At 35.9% G+C, this 17839-nt stretch overlaps 1 protein-coding gene across 2 annotated transcripts in view; it reads right to left on the minus strand.

Annotated features, from left to right (window-relative positions):
• The window catches only part of DMXL1 (Dmx like 1), a 154375-nt gene that overhangs the window by 93822 nt on the left and 42714 nt on the right, over positions 1-17839 (minus strand). For both annotated transcript variants that reach the window (XM_054714973.1, XM_054714972.1), the window contains exons 8-15: positions 16617-16806; positions 15226-15394; positions 12078-12290; positions 9575-9828; positions 8788-9466; positions 8590-8711; positions 2765-2854; positions 2581-2683 (exon numbers count right to left, since the gene is read on the minus strand). In XM_054714973.1, coding sequence (XP_054570948.1) covers positions 2581-2683; positions 2765-2854; positions 8590-8711; positions 8788-9466; positions 9575-9828; positions 12078-12290; positions 15226-15394; positions 16617-16806 — 1820 coding nt within the window. The remainder of the gene's footprint in view (positions 1-2580; positions 2684-2764; positions 2855-8589; positions 8712-8787; positions 9467-9574; positions 9829-12077; positions 12291-15225; positions 15395-16616; positions 16807-17839) is intronic.

Genomic DNA, 17839 nt, shown 5'->3' on the forward strand with positions numbered 1-17839 from the left:
AGTTGCTTAAAATAAACTTAAAAAATGCACCTATCTAAAATCCTACCTAATAATAGACAAATATGCAAATTGACCGTACCTTCACTATGCCCACGATTGGCCAGGAGGCGCGGGGGGGTGGACTCGGGGTGGCCGGGGTGGCTGATTGGGCCGGCAGGACGCTGAGCTCGCGTCGCCAGCGGCAGCTCGAGCTCAGCGTCTGCGCCATGGCTGTGCTGCGGCACAGAAGGGGCCTCTGGGGCAGCAAGCTCATGTCCCACCGTGGACCATCAAAAGCAGGGAAGCTGGGTGCCTGTCCGCTCAGGCACCAGGCCTTTCAGAAGCCTCCGGCGGGGCGGAGGCTTCTGAAAGGCCTGGTGCACCAGCAGACAGGCACCCAGCTCCCCCGCGATCGAAAGCAAAAGCGTGGGAGCTGGGTGCCTGTCCGCTCAGGCACCAGGCCTTTCAGAAGCCTCCGCCGCGCCAGAGGCTTCTGAAAGGCCTGGTGCACCAGCGTACAGATACCCAGCTCCCCTGCGGTCGAAAGCAAAAGCGTGGGAGCTGGGTGCCTGTCAGCTCAGGCACCAGGCCTTTCAGAAGCCTCTGCCATGCCGGAGGCTTCTGAAAGGCCTGGTGCACCAGCGGACAGGCACCCAGCTCCCCCGTGATTGAAAGCGAAAGCGTGTAGGGGACCCTACACATGCACTGGGCCTCTAGTATATCATAAAATCAGTAATTTATTATTGCCTGAAAAGAACAAACTTAAAAATGCTAGATTTTAACCCAAGTTTTCCTTATTTTCATCGTGCACAAAATTATATCTAGAAAATTACATTACAGAAACTATATAAATCATAGAGCATTAAAAATATCAGAAAACAACCCTTTTGTCCTTTTAAATTTGTATAGAAAAAAAGTTACAAAGGAACACCAGAAAAGTAAGATAACCATAATATCTTAAGAGACTAAATGAAAAGGAAACTTTGGTAATGTGTTCTGGGTGAGTTGGGCATTTAAATTACAAGAATTAAGAGAAAGGGAAGGAAGGATACAGGATTATAACAAAGTAAAAAATAACAGAAATAAATCTATTTCTGATAAATTTTACTAACAAGAAAGTTTTAATGAGAGGAATTGTTAACAATATTAGCATTCTTACTAATACTTTAATATAAAAAAGAAAAAGTACAGAACATTTTATTGAAAATAAATAACCCTTTATCCTGTAACTGACATCTTTATTTCTCATTTTTTAGCATCCTATCATCATTATATTTAGAGGTTACAAAAGCACTGTGTTTTTGCACAGTTCATGAAAGCAGTGATAAGAAATCCTATATAATAAAAGCGTAATATGCTAAGTGTCCAACCGTTCATTGGACCGTTCATTCAACCATTCCACTAGTCACTATGATGCGCACTGACCATCAGGGGGCAGACGCTCTAATCAGAAGGTTAGCTTGCTGCTGGGGTCCAGCCAATCAGGACTGGGCAAGATGGACCAGACGGGCCAGATGGGCTAGATATGCCCTGGAGCCCACCCTTGGTCTCTCCCCAGCCGGATGGCCCCCATAGCCTCGATCGTCGCCAGCCAGGCCAAGGGACCCCACTGTGCACGAATTCGTGCACCAGGCCTCTAGTCAGACATAAAAGTACAGAACTCAAAGAAGTACTTCTCAAAGAAAAATGGTAAAAAGGTGGAATAAAGAAACAAGTACAATAGAAGTAAAAAAAAAAATCTGGAACAAATAAAAATGTAGTCATTAATATTCCTTGAGGCTTATAACTAACTTTTAAAACAGCAGGTACCCACTGCATGGTTGCTTTATAAGAAAGGTCATTTTTGTGTTTGGTTTGGCTCTGAAAATTGAAACTGATGACCAAGAGATTTTAGCTTTATTTTGCTCTGTTTTCCTTTATGCAAATAAACAGTTAATATTGAGTGGAGGTGTTTAAATAATTTTCAAAACTATTTAATTTAAAGGGTCTTAATTAAGACATTTGGTCTTTATTTTATTTTTTTTATTTTTTTAAATATATTTTATTGATTTTTAACAGAGAGGAAGGGAGAGAGATAGAGAGTTAGAAACATCGATGAGAGAGAAACATCGATTAGCTGCCTCCTGCACACCCCCCACTGGGGATGTGACCACAACCAAGGTACATGCCCTTGACCGGAGTCGAACCTGGGACCTTTCAGTCCGCAGACCGACGCTCTATCCACTGAGCCAAACCGGTTTTGGCAAGACATTTGGTCTTTAAATTATAACTTGAAGTGTTAAGCTATTGCTTAAAATTATAGGTGTCTACATTATCCAAATTGTTAGGGTAGGAGCAGACCTATTAAAGAGCACTCATGCATTAATGACAAAATACATTTATATTATGCTTTTTAGAAAACATAATTGACAAACCCTTTCAATTTGTTTATATTTCCTGATTAAAATTAAAAAGATACTGATATTTATGATAAATAATGCTACAACCTACACAAGAAAATTTTAACTTCAAATAGTATGAGATATGATATCAATTTATCTTTATTAACTGCCTAACATACTCTATAGAACATTTCTCATTACATAAAAAATTGGTCTTTACCTTCATCAGATAATATTCTGTCTTTTCCCATATTTTTCTTCTCAAGATTATTCAAAATGAAGTCTTCTTGAAAAACATGAAGCAGCTGTGTTTTCCGGCCTTGCTGAATGTAAATAAATAGTAATGTAAGTTGACATGTATGTTATTTACCTAATGCTAAATGGCCACAAAAAAACATACTTACAAGTTTTGTAATAGGATCTAATGCGATAATGCATCCTGGCCTGGCTGTTGATTGTTGACTTACGATGTTAAACACTTCACCAACGTATTTCTGTTTTTTAAAAAATGGAAATAAACAAAAATATATATCTCCTTTATTAAACACTTAAAAATAATTAATAGCAAAAACATGAAATTTTAGGCATAATAATCAATAATAAATACGTTTAAGTGTGGCCAAATAAGTTCACAAGTCGCTTTCATTATAAACATCCTAGGACTCTTACCTTACTAGGGAATTACATAGGAATGAATAAGAATTACAGCTCTGTGCTTAGACAAATGAAAGCAAAGCTTGGTAATTGTAAGGGGAAAAAAGTACTTTATATCTATAAATGTGAAAGACTGACATCAATTTCATGGAACTGTTCTAAGAATCAATGCTTTTTAAGCACTAATTTTGAGGTAAAAAGAATGCAGCTAAAGAAACAAGTTGACATATTGTTTATCGAGCCACTTATGTCCTGACTGCTATAGTCAAAGTCATATTGTTCAATTCAATCTTCATCATACTTGATTTATCAGCAGCATTTAATCCTGGTGATCACTCCCTCCACCTTGAAGTAATTTTCTCCAATTGCCTTCCATTATACACTGCACTCATACCATCCCACTTCTAACAATTGATTGCCCCAGGGTTTAATCCTTCTATCACTCTAATTTCCAACTCTATTCTCTCCCTTAGTGACTTATTCAGCTCCACAATTTTAAATTTAGATTCTAACAACTACTATTTTATCTCTTCAGACCAGCCTCTCATCTAAATTCCAGAGACTAGCCTACTGGATCTCTTAGATGTCAAACAGGCATCTCAAAATTAACATGTCCAAAGCCATTGAAGGCTTGATCCCCAGTAGGGTCATGCAGGAGTCACCTGATCAATGATTCTCATCATTGATGTTTCTCTCTCTCTCCCTCTTCCTTCCTCTCTGAAATCAATAATATATATATATATTTATTTTTATATTTATTTTTTTTTAAATCTGCTACTTATACATTCTTCACAACTCAACTTGAGGCAATTCTATTTTTACTAATGCTTAGCCACAAAGGTTGGGAGTCATTCTCTTTTTCTCACACAAACGCCATGTCCATTCCAACCCTAGCTATTTGATGTTCAAAACACATCCAGATTGAACCAATTCTTATCGTATTTATAACTATCACTTGCAACCATTCTAAGGCCGTTTGACTCTCTCCTGGATTACCTTCTTGAATAGGTCTGATTTCACTTCTGTGTCCCTTTTCTAATCTATGTAGCAATCACAATGATCCTTTAAAAAACCAAGATCAGCCCTGGCCTGTGTTCTTAGTGGTTAGAGTGTCGGCCAGCGCACACCGAAAAGTCATGGGTTCAATTCCTTGTCAAGGGCATGTACCTGGGTTACAGGTTCGATCCCCAGCCCTGGTTAGGGCTCATGAGGGAGGCAACCAATTGATGTGTCTCTCTCACATTGACGCTTCTTTCTCTCCCCCCATCCTCCCTCCTTTCCATTCCCTCTAAAATGCAATGGAGGGTGGAGAGGAGATAGAATATCCTCAGGTGAGAATTTAAAGTAACAAAAAACCTGAGATCATATCACACTCTGGCATTTTCTTCAATGGGTTCTATATTATTCAGAGAAAAAGCCAAACTTATCACAATCACCAATGAAGCCTCAAATGGTATGGCCAGGCTAACTTTCTGACTCATCCTTGACAACTCACCTGCCACCTCATTTACTCTGGTCTGCTCCAGCCACAGTGAAATCCTTGTTGCTCCTTTAAATACCAAATACTAGGTGTACCGGTTAATAATGCGGATTTTTTTTTCAATATATAGAGTTACACATATGTTGATATATATGCGATTTGATACGTATGCTATTTTGTTGTATTGACAACAAGCTTCAAAACTTCATATGTCAAATTTGCTGAAAGTGTTAACATCATAGATATTTTTACACTTAAAAATGTCGAATTTCGTGCCAAAAAAAGAGCATTTGCAGGAAGTTTTAATTCATTATTTTGAAGAAAACAAAGTGCTGCTGAATACTTTGGGGAGCTTATGGTGAACATGCTCCATTCAAGATACTTGTGAACGCTGGTTTAAATGCTTTAGAAGTGATGATTTCGATGTGAAAGACAAAGAACATCCAGGTCAACTGAAAAAGTTTGAAGACCAACAATTACAAGCATTATTGGATGAAGATGCATGTCAAACTCAAAAACAACTTGCAGAAAGATTAAACGTTGCTCAGCAAACAATTTCCGATTGTTTACAAGCAATGGGGAAAATTTTAAAGGAAGGAAAATGGGTGCCACATCAACTGAATGAAAGACAAATGGAAAACCGAAAAGTCATCAGTAAAATGTTGCTTCAATGGCATGAAAGAAAGTCTTTTTCGCATCGAAATGAGACTGGCGATGAAAAGTGGATTTATTTTGAGAATCCCAAACGCACAAAATCATGGGTTGATCCAGGTCAACCATCAACATTGACTGCAAGGCCAAATCTCTTAGGAAAGAAGACAATGCTCTGCGTTTGGTGGGATCAGGAAGGTGTGGTGTATTATGAGCTTCTAAAACCAGGTGAAACCGTTAATACTGATCGCTCGCTACTGACAACAAATAACCAATTTGAACCACGCTTTGATCGTGAAACGACCAGAATGTTCCAGAAGACATGACAAAGTAATTTTGCTTCATGATGATGCACCATCACACACTTCAAAACCAGTTAAAGACACGTTAAAAGATCTTGCCTGGGAAGTATTAACCCACCCGCTGTATTCACCAGACCTTGCTCCTTCAAATTACCACTTGTTCTGATCGATGGTACATGCACTTTCTGAGCAGCACTTCAAAACATACGAAGAAGTGGAAAATTGGGTCTCTGAATGGTTTGCCTCAAAACAAGACAAGTTCTATCGGGACGGTATCCACAAATTACCTGAAAGATGGGGAAATGTGTAGCTAGCAATGGAAATTACTTTTGAGTAAAGCACTTTCGATGTTTCTCTTGAAATTATTGTGTTTTCTTTTATTACAAAAAAATCCAGCATTATTGACTGGTACACCTCGTACTCCAAAAATTTAAATAATTCCACAAAAGACCCCGAATAGCAACAGCAATCTTGAGAAAGACAACGAAGTTGGAGGAATCACATTACTTGATATCAAACTCTACTATGAGGCCACAGTAATCAAAACAGCATGGTACTGTCATAAAAACAGACATCTAGATCAATGGAACAGAAATAAACCTACCCCTTAAGGTCAATTAATATTTGACAAAGGAGGCAAACACATACAATGGGGTAAAGATAGTCTACTCAATAAATGGTATGGGGAATGTTGAACAGATACATACAAAAATATTAAACTATCCTGGCTAGTATAGCTCAGTGAACTGAGCATAGTTCCAGGGACCAAGACGTCCCAGGTTTGATTCCAGATCAGGGCACATGCCCAAGTTGTGGGCTAGATCTAGATCCCCAGTAGGGACGCAGGAGGCAGCCCATCAATAATTCTTTCTCATTACTAATGTTTGGATTTCTCTCTCTCTTCCTCTCTGAAATCAATAAAAATATACTTTAAAAAATTAAACTAGACCACCATAGATAAGAATAAACTCAAAATGGATTAAAGACTTAAATGTTAGACTCAAAACCATAAAACCCTAGAAGAAAACATAGGTAATAAAATCTGGGACATTTCTCCTAGCAATATTTTTCCTAATATATCTCCTAAGGCAAGGGAAACAAAAGAAAAAATAAATAGGACTAGATCAAACTAGAAAGTTCTGCACAGCAAAGGAAACCACCAATAAAATGAACAGACAATCTACTGAATGGGAGAACATATTTGTCAATGACACATCTGATAAGGGGTAAATGTCCAAAATTTATAAAGAATTTATACAACTCAATACAAAAAAAACAAATAATCCAATTAAAAAAATAGGCAGAGGACCTAAATAGAGACTCTCCAAAGAGGACATACATAATGAAAAGATTGTCAAGGAAGTCACTAATCATTAGAGAAATGCAAATTAAAACCACAATGAGATATCACCTCACACCTGTCAGAATGGCTATCATCAATAGATCAACGAACAAGTGCTGGCTAGAATGAGGAGAAAGGGGAACCCTGGTGCACTGTTGGTGGGTATGCAGATTGGTGCACCACTGTGGAAAGTATAGTTACCTCAAAAATTTAAAAATGGAACTGCCTTATGACTCAGGAATTCTACCCTGGGAATTTATCTGAAGAAATCCAAAGCACTAATTCAAAAGCATATATGCACCCTTATGTTCACTACAGTGTTATTTTCAATAACCAAGATTTGGAAGCAGCCCAAGCGTCCTTCAGTACATCAGTGGATAAAAAAAGCTGTGGTACATCTACACTATAGAATACTACTTGAAAGTAAAAAAGAAGGAAATTTTACCCTTTGTGACAGCATGGATGGACCTGAAGAGCATTATGCTATGTAAATAAGCCAGTTGGAGAAAGACAAGTACCCTATGATTTCACTTATATGGGGGATCTAATGAACAAAATGAACTAATAAGCAAAACAGAGACAAACTCTAGATAGAGAATAGGCTGACAGCTGTCTGGGAGATGGGGGGAGTTGTGGGTAGGGTGTGAGAGGTGTGGAGGGACTGAGCAAAATAGGAAAAAGAAAAGAGAAAGAATTCACAGACACTGACAAAAGCGTGGTGATTGCCGAGGGGCAGGGAGTGGAAGAAGGAGAAGGGTACAGGGGAGATAAATGGTGATGGACAGAAATTTGACCTGGGATGGTGAATACACAATACAGTGTACAGATGATGTGTTGCAGAATCGTGCACCTGAAACGTGTATTATTTATAAATTCAATAAAAAGGAAATATAAAACAATTCCTGAAAAATATAAGGCCCTCAATAAATATGTGTTTCTACAATAATGCTATATATGTGGCTTGAAAAAACTTCTGTTCTGCAAAACCATGCATTAAAAATAAAAATAACTTAGGAAAAAAACAGGATTGGAGGAGACCACTGATACCTATGCAATTCTGTAACCAGGGCATTAACAAAAACATTAATTGGCAGTTGAGGAGACAGCTTGAATCTCCTAAATAGGAATCTCAGTAAAGCTGAAGATTACCTCAGGGAATATTTTTTTTATATATATTTTTATTGATTTCAGAGAGGGAGAGGGAAAGATAGAAACATTAATGATGACAGAGAATCACTGATTGACTGCCTCCTGTACGCCCCCTATTGGGGATCAAGCCCGCAACCCAAGCATGTGCCCTTGACCAGAATCGAACCTGGGACTTTTCAGTCCATAGGCCAACACTCTATCCACTGAGCCAAACCAGCTAGGGGTCGGGAATATTTTAAAATCTCAAAAGCAAAAACATGAAAATACTGGCTTGCTGGAGGTGCTGAAATAATGCAGATGATGGGTTGCTATTAATTGGGCACAGGAAGAAGTGCTGTTTATCATAGACAAAAGCTTTGCAAAGGTGCTGAAAGGACTCCATCCTGTACTGCAACCAAGCTGAAAGCTATTTTCTTTGTTGGTTGAGATTAAAATTCCACTCGTTATTCCAGCTCACCTTGCCTAGAAAATAATTGCATATGAACCAACATAACTTCCACATTATACTAACATAACTTCCATTAGTGTCCATTTATCTCTGAGTAAGAAGTATTGCAGAAACACATATTGTAGAACACTAGACTTTACATATCCAATAAGTATAAATTAAGTATCTAAAAAAATGTTTAGTTTTAAAAGCCATTTACTTACAGAAATTTCAGGATTCGAAAGCTCACAGAGAAGTTTCTTGGCATCAACAACTACTTCATATAATCTCAGATACTGTCCATCACTTGCTACGAAGCAAGCACTAGGAGAGTTGCAGTATGCACCTACAAAGTATTTAAAATTTAATCCTTAAGCAATAACGTCAGAAAATCTAAATATATTAAAAATCAGAATGCTTACCTAGACAGTAACTGGGTATCAGAGTGGGCAGCCATGCCACATTGGAAAATGCAGAAACATGAAGAGAATTAATCCGGGCAAGCTCAGAAACACCTCCAGAAAAAGACAATGGCCCAACTGGATCGACCCTCCAAAGAATTAGCTCACTATAAACTGCATTGGGATCCTGAAATGCCACATCACTGGTGCTTTTATCCTGTTGTGCCAAATCTTCAGTATTTACAGGATCATGAGGTTGTTTTTGGTTATCAACATCTGGTGTCCTTAATGCATTATGGTGTGATGTTGTCAACAATAATGGTAATACTGAATGGCAAGCTAAATCATTAAGATGAAAGCGATGACCACAATATCTAGATTTGTGTGAAATACTGAGAACTGTAGAAAAAGCAGATTCCTCAGCAAAACTGACTAGCCACTGATTCAGAGAGCCATCAGCATGCTTTGAAATCATCATAACATTAGGGGTAAAAATACTTAATTTTAAATTATTAGTTGATTTACTGTAACCAGAAGAGATAAGCATTGATGTGGAACGTGTGAGACTAGAAGGCTTTTGTTTCCCTTGCTGAAGAGCCAAGTCAATATTCTTGGTACAGGCGTACATCACTATGCTTTTACAGAGAGAGTTCGCATCACCTGTGGGAAAAGCTACAGGAATTCTGGAAACAAAGGACACCTAGAATTAAGAAAGTGATCATTAGAATGCATGGAATTATATAAAGAGGTATTACAAAACTGTATCTACATTTAACAAGTAACTTTCCAGAGATCTTAAAAATAGTACCTGTACTTGGCGAAACATACCAGGCTGGTATTCATCCAGCCAATCCACATGCCAAACCAGCAAAGAGCCATCCATGGGATGAATACTGAATAGCATATCTGCATTTTTACTCCACTCAGACAGAAGTACTTCAATCTGATGATCAATGGCAGCTGATGGTAATGGTACAAAACCTGAGTTTGGTACCATTTTATCACTACTCAATTCCTTTTTTTCATGATTTATTTTCAGATCATCAACACCATCATCCATTTCTATAAGCAGAAGAATTCAAGAACCAAGTAAATACAATCAAGCTATTACTATAAATTAAAAGGTATCTTTTTAAAAATATATTTCTTTGTTGATTTCAGAGAGGAAGGGAGAGGGAGAGAGAGAAATATCAATGATGAGAGAATCATTGATTGGCTGCCTCCTGCACGCCCCCTACTGAGGATCAAGCCCGCAACCCGGGCATGTGCCCATGGCCAATATCGAACCTGGGACCCTTTAGTCCGCAGGCTGACACTCTATCCACTGAGCCAAACTGGCTAGGGCTAAAAGATATCTTTAAAAATGCATTCAAGATTAAAAACATAATAGTTTTCATAAACAAGAAATGGGCTCTCCTTTAAAAATCACTGGATTATTGGTAGAAGGGCTATTATTGGACTGGAAAATAGATAAACTGGTTTCTAAACCCAGATATACCACAATTAACTACTCAGAAGTGAGACACACCAATTCTCTGGATTTTAGTTTTGCTCATGGTAAAATGAGGGAGTTGGAACTGGGGCTATAATTCTGGGCTAAATTTTTAAAATATAGTATTAGAATGGAATTTGCACCTTTTCATAATATTGTATTTATCAAAACCTGAGTCTGCTATACTAGCTATCCTCTAGGTCAGCGGTCGCCAACCTTTTGGACCTCATGGACCACTAGTGGTCCACAGACCACCGGTTGGTGACCGCTGCTCTAAGAGCATGCACTTAAAACTGGCATGACATTTTAAAGAAACTATTTTAAAGGAATACATTTATAGTACCCAATTTCCAGATTTTCTTCAACACATAGGTAATTAAAAATAAACTGGTATACCAACTTAATCTAGGTAAATATGTATATTCTGACCTCTATTTCAAATACCTCGGACTCTATTTCCATTTAAGAGACTCTCAAAAATGTTAGACTGTTGGCCAGATTTTAAAAACTGGTCAAGACATACAAATCATTAAGAAAAAGAAAAATAATTCAATAGAAAATCAGGAAAAGGGCATGAAGAGCAAAATAATTCTGTTCAATTTGCTTCAAGAAAATGCCAAGTAATACAATATACTATTTTCCCCATATTGACTGGCAAAAGTAATATAATGAAAAGATCCAGTGGTGGCAAGGATGTGAAAAAAAGATATACGGAGATACTTAGAGGGAGTATAAACTGGTAAAAATGTTTACACTCTAGCAATTCCACATATAGGAATCTATGTTACAGAAAAATTCACACAAAGATGAAAAGATGTGTCACTGTACCTTTACCAGTATAGTGAAAAACTACTCAAATTAATTTAAATGTCCATCAATAGAGGAAATGCTAAAGTTTTCTCTTGACATGGCATACTCAGAAAATGTTTTTAAAAAGTGAGATGGAAAAGTTCCCATACTGAATTTAAAAAGCAAGTTGCAAAACACTAATTTTCTTTAAAAATGAACTTCCATAGTACTTTTAAAAAAACTGCCTATGTAAATATGTAGGAAGATAGAAAAGAATAAATGTAGAAGGACACTCACTAAACAATATGTAAACTTTATACCTATCTACACCATTTTATTTTTTTCCCTAATGAGCATGTACAATCTTATAATTAAAACAAAACTTTTTAAAAACAAAAATATTTATGAACCACAAACTGTAGCAGATAGCTAGCTGGTCACTACAAATTGGGCTTTTTAGTCCTTAACATAGGATGGCTACATGGACCCCATGACTAGTGCTTTCCACTGAAATGAGAAAGTGATATGTGCCAGTTCTGAGTCAAAGTTGAGAAACAGCTTTACCTTTTCCTCTCCCTCTCTCCCTACCTGACTAGGCTAAATGCAGAAGAGTTTAAGGCCCTAGTGTAATGCTTCCCAAACTTTAATATATATACAAATCACTTGGGGATTTCGTTAAAACTATGGATTCTTGTTTAGTAGCTCTAGTAGAATCTGAGATTGTGCATTTCTAAGAAGCTCCCAGGTAATGGCCATGCTGCTAGTCCACAGATAGTCCCGGGATTAAGCGGCAAGGCCCTAAGAGTTGACCGTTGCCTAAGTATGGAGAATCCTGAGTCCCTATATCACCATGTGGAAAAAAGCTACGTGGAAAAGGAACATTTACACTAAATTATTAAATGAGCTAGTCCAAATTTATGTCATTGCAATTCTGAAGTTTATTTCTGACAGTAGCTAGTGTTTCTTAATATAAAAATCTTTACTATTTTGAACAAAACTTTACATTTTTTATCCTTCTTTAAAGCTTTACCTTCATCTGATTTTACATCTGCTTGATTAGAGTCTTCCACACTGGCCTCAGAAGATGGTTGTTCAAAACTTTTTCTAAGTTGCTGTAGAAAGACTTCCATGGACAAAGTAAAATGTAACTCTTTATTGTTTAGCCAGTGTACCACAAAAGGTCCACTCTTCTCTTCATTTTCACTTAGACTTAGAGATGTAATAGAAGGAAGAAGTGGAATATCTGTAAAGAGCAACAAAAGCAACAAAATTAAAATTTCTATCATTCTAGCATACAAACATCCAGGTCTCCTATTTTTTTATTGACTGTAATACATTTTATTTAACCTATAAATAAGACTCCTAACATAATGTTTACCACAATTATTATTAATTAGAGGCCCACTACACGATATTCCTTCCCCTGGCTTCCCTCCTGGCTGCCCGGAAGCCTGCAAGTCCTCGCTCCCTGCCGCAGCACGGATCCTGTAGCTCCCTCTGCCACCCCTCTCCCCCTCATAGCAGGGGTCCCGCCCCTCCCAGCCGCTCCGCGGCCTGCATATGCAAATTAACCCACCATCTTTATTGGGTAAATTTGCATACTCACTCCTGATTGGCTATGGGCATAGCAGAGGTATGGTCAATTAACATGTTTGTCTATTATTAGGTAAGATGATAACAGACAAATGGTAAATTTAATATACCTATTATAAAGGAGGTAAAATTATGTATTCTAGGTCATATAGCATACTTTATTTTTATATGCATAATTTTCTTTAGTTCTAAAAATAATCTCATCAAGAAATGTCTATAATTTATAGACATCTTAATAAGAATGTCTTCATTTATACATACACTTTGATAAGAAACATTTTAACCTGATCTACCATGCAAACGCCATCATCATGATGTCAAAGGAACTAATAAGTTATCTGAATAGCAACAACTTTCTTTCTTACTTAATAGACAGACATATTAACATTTTAATGGCCCACCCATCTAGTTCTAAGATAGACAGTACTTATTTATTAGCATCAGGACTGAAGTTGGAAAGTGAAATTCAGGTTCCCTTCTTATGTTCAAAAAAGGCTTTCAAGACAAACTAATTCAGCTAAAAAAATAATTGTTCCTTGGTATTATTTTTTATTTAATTGCTAAAGTAAGTATATTGAAGTACAAATTCAACCTAAGTTATGACAAATCATAATCCCTAATTAATAAAGGTAAAGAAAAATTTGTCTATCATATTAAATCACATCTAAATCTTGCTCATGCTGATAAAGAGTAAAGGATGAAATGGATTCAGGGAATGTAAACTGATTCTATGCTTCATGAGAGCAAGGATCAGACCTGTTTTGTTTCGCCAGTTCCTACCACTATCTTCAATTCCTATACTGGTACAGACTAAACACTCAATAAAAGCCTAGGGGGACTGAACTACCAATTCTATTGTTCCTAGGTAGATACGCACTAATGCCAGGGATAAAGAAAATGCCCCAAGAATACTAATGGGTGAGATTTTCTGATTTTTGACTTACAATCAAATCAAAAGAAACCAGCAATGTCTCTAATAGACTGCATGCCTGATTGTTAAAGTACACAAGGAGGGGCTAATACTGAATTTTAGCAGAAGCATTCTGGCTAAAAAAAAAAACAACACAAAACAAAACAAAAACCACCTCACATTTTTTTGTCTCCTGACCTTACTTAAAGAATTTGATTAAAGTCATTTTTATAAGAAATCTTCATGGAAAGGATATAAGTACTAGAATGAAGAGAACATGCTCTTAGGGGCTCCTCTCCTGTTTCCATTTCTATTGATGGGCAAATAAGTGTAGCGAAATCTGAAAGTGGGGCTTTAAATAAGAAATAAAGCATCCAGAAAGGTTAATTCCAATAGATTAAATTTCAGGAAAGGAATTTCCCATAGGGTCTATTCCCCCTGCTAATAATATTATTTTGCTTTGATTTGCTCTATATGTAGGGATTTTCCTTTGGTTCAATCTAAGAAAGGTTTTAGAACTTTCCTTATGGGAAGGTAGTCATCAAGGAGATGCTACATGGGAACTAAGGTTTTCCTTTTCTGTAATTTCTTAGCCTTTTCATTAAAGTGAGAATTTAATCTTTCTGCCAGTATATTTTCAAAATATTGTCTTTTGCTCAGCAGACACTCAAAATGATTCTACTGACCTTAGAAATGTCTCAATGATAGAGGTAATGATATTTCCAAAGCCTATATAATTTTTAAATAAAAATAATTCAGTACTCTCCACTTAACATTTTCTTGGTTCATGGATTCTTTTAGGGCTGGTATCTCTATATGTTAACTTCTCTAATCAGAGCACTTCTCACTTTTATTCAAGTAACTAATATTTACTGCTATGTTTCTTTGAAGAATACAATTCAGCAAATCCAGTGTGCTATATGAAAACAGATGATGCTAAATTTATGCTTAAGAATATCCCAAAATATATAAAGTTATCAATAGTGGTTATCTTCTAGGAAGAAAAACTAGGTTGAATAGAGGTGAAAAAAGGCTTTCACTTTTCACTTTCTGTAGATGGTATTTATCATATGCAAATATTATTTTTAATTTTTCCCAGTAGTATTCTAAGGCTCTACTTTAAATGCCCCAGCTGTGATCAGTTGGTTTCTAAACTTGCATTTAAAAATGATAAGCACTTAAATTCTTCAAATTTATAGACAGATCCAGATATTCTAATCTTCAATCCAATAGTAAATATTTGATTATAGAAATAAGTTTCTTAATTCTTCCATTTATATCTTCTACCTATTTCTGCTCTATTGCTGAACAGGTTTCAAAGATCAAGTACTAAACACATTGGTTTTATTTTAACAACTATAAATAATTATAAAATACCACTCTGTGATGTTTACTTCTGTGTTAAGTATTAACTCAAATCTCAAATTTGAATAAACTACTAAAGAATCTCAATGGCTTATCAAGATCTTAAATGGCAAGCCAAATCATAGCCTTCAGGAGAAAAACACATTAACAAAAATCTCATTTTGTATAATCAGTGAGTTAGCTATAATGAAAAATTAACTAAGAAAGTCACCTCCAATTTTTTTACCTAATTATAACTAAAATTATAACTTATTTGTTATCAAAATCAATATACTCGATTCCAAAAACATTTTGAAAAGTGCTTTATTACCCGTGGCTGGGTTGATGCTGGCTGCAATATGAAAGTGGCAAAGTGCATTGGCATGCAGTGGAGTGTTCCTGTGGACGTGATGAGGATCCTGCTGATGTGGCAGGTATCCGGTATGTGCTACAAGTGCAAGGGATCTCCTTCGACCTCTACGAAAATGTCTCAGATTTACCTGTGTGAATAAACAAAGCAAAACTAATGTCCATATTGACATAGGATATATGTCTAGGTTACATAATGACTGTTAGACATTACAGATATTCTATTTCAGATGAGTTTATATGTACATTTGTACATAAATATTTTTCAGTAGATGTGAACAGCTAATTTGAAACCTGAAGAAGCTTGGAGCTTAAATTGCCTCTTAACTATTACATAATACATTGCAATTTTTACTTGGTTTATTTTCTGATAAGTATTTTCCTGAACTTAAAAGAAAAAGTTTACAATAATGTGTCTGTAGACAATGATGTTTCTATGTACACTGTTTCCTTTGTATCCACAGCTTACTCCCTATGACCAGAAAGCATTAGGTAATATCACCATAATAAATTAGGGTTTTATTTCATAATTTACAAAGCACTTTCAGAGATTATCTCATTTTACCCATATGGCAGACATTGAAAATATTTTTATTCTCATCTTTCAGATGATAAAATAGTTTATCTAGAACCCAAGGTCTAAAAGTAGACAAGAATCTTCAGATTTTTAGTTGTTGAGTCTCCATGAATTATATATTTCATAATATTCTGAGCCATTCGAATACTATACTAATTTGAAAAATAGTTGTTCCATAATCATACAAAGCATTCAAAGATAAATCATTTTTAGATCACTTCCTGTTTTCAATATGAAGAAAATAATAAAAAGAATCTGTAATACTAGTCAGTGTTCAATTAGTACAAACATCAAAAATTGACTTTTACTTTCTACACCACTTAGTAAAATAAATACTCCCAAGTTCTGATGGGTTCTAAAGATAACAACTGTAGAACAGAATCTGACAAACTCCTCTAATCATTCCTGTAATTAAGACAGGACAAAACACCCCAAGCTCTAAAGAAATAATAAGTAAAACATTCTTATAATCCCACCTTTGCTTTCTCAGATTTTAATTTATTTATGTTATTTTAGCTAAGACAAGTGCAAGCATCCCTTTGTTATCGGTTAACCTAAGATTTACTTTCATAATTATAAGTAATTTTTTGCTCTAGATAAAATCCTTAAGAACACTTTTTAAACCAAATAAAACTAAAAACTTTTGAGATAGTCTTAAGACATATGTATTTTTTATAACTATCCACGTGACTTAGAATATTAATTAGGATAAATGTTATAAAAAAGGCAAAAAGTTTTAAAACTTGTAGGAAATAACATCTAACAAAAACACTCACATCTAAAGTGTTTTGAACTCGTTCTTTACTGGAAGCATTTCTCTCGAACTTATTTGTTAAATTAAGTGGCTCGGTCCAATGCTTGCTGTCACCTCCATAAAGTAAGCAGTCATTTGGTAAAAATGTCTCTACCCAAAGACGACACACATTATCTTTGCAGCAAGTCAACAGTACATTGCATACAGAAGCCCTAAGGAATAAAAACATATTAGAGACAAAAATATAAATTTTACATAGTATCACATTCTACAGTATTTCTATAATGCACAGAACTAAGGTACTGATGAAGAAAATGTCAATATACGTTTATACAATGCATTTCATCAAAACCAATACAATTGAGTGGCTTTGTGGTTTCACCGCATCAAATGCTTGCTAACTTATTTCTTTTCTGCCTAGAATTAGGTAGTTCTTGTCTCAGTCATCTAAGATTTTTCTTACTGCTGAAAAATAAAGACTGAGATCATGCCACAATCCCTCGGTTAATATTTAAAAAAAAAAACACACAAAACACCCACATCTATTAAAATTTTCTGATTTATTCAGTGGATGGTTACTTGAATTATTTCATAATGCTTCACTTTTACTTCCTGTACAGGCACATGTACACTGGTCCCTAACAGGCTACATTAACTAGTACACTTATTCTCTCCTTGCCTAACACATATGCCAAATTAGTGAATAGAAAGAATAGAAAATTCATGATATAATAAGTACAGCCACCTACTTCCTTAGTCATTCGTGATTTTCAGTGAACTGACCATCTTGCCACCCCACAAAATAAAATCAAAACCAACTGCACATATATTAATAAGATCCATAAGCATTAAGAGTTCAAGTTGAAATTCTATTCACAAAGACTACCTCCTATCAGGACACTCAGCAAATTTAGAAAAAAAGAAGGCACAATATCCTGTAGTATTATAGTTTTATTAAAATACATATTTAAATATATTTGATTGTAAAACGAGCAATCAGTAGAAGGCTTCTATTAAGTAATTCATTAAGTCAAATTTTAAAAAAGGAAATAAAAATAGTCTGTTGCAGTCACTTTGTTAAACCTGATTAAAAAAAGAATAGCAAAGGGGAAGAAAAGGGAGGACAGCATGTTTTATTCTGATTGCTCTTTCCTTCAGTTTTCCTCCTCTATTCTCTCACTGTTCTCCTTCCTCCCCCTTCCTTCCCTTGTCTACTCCCTTTTCTTCCTTATCCAGCTACTCCCT

Source organism: Eptesicus fuscus, chromosome 4 (assembly GCF_027574615.1).
Source record: "Eptesicus fuscus isolate TK198812 chromosome 4, DD_ASM_mEF_20220401, whole genome shotgun sequence".
Lineage (NCBI taxonomy): Eukaryota > Metazoa > Chordata > Mammalia > Chiroptera > Vespertilionidae > Eptesicus > Eptesicus fuscus.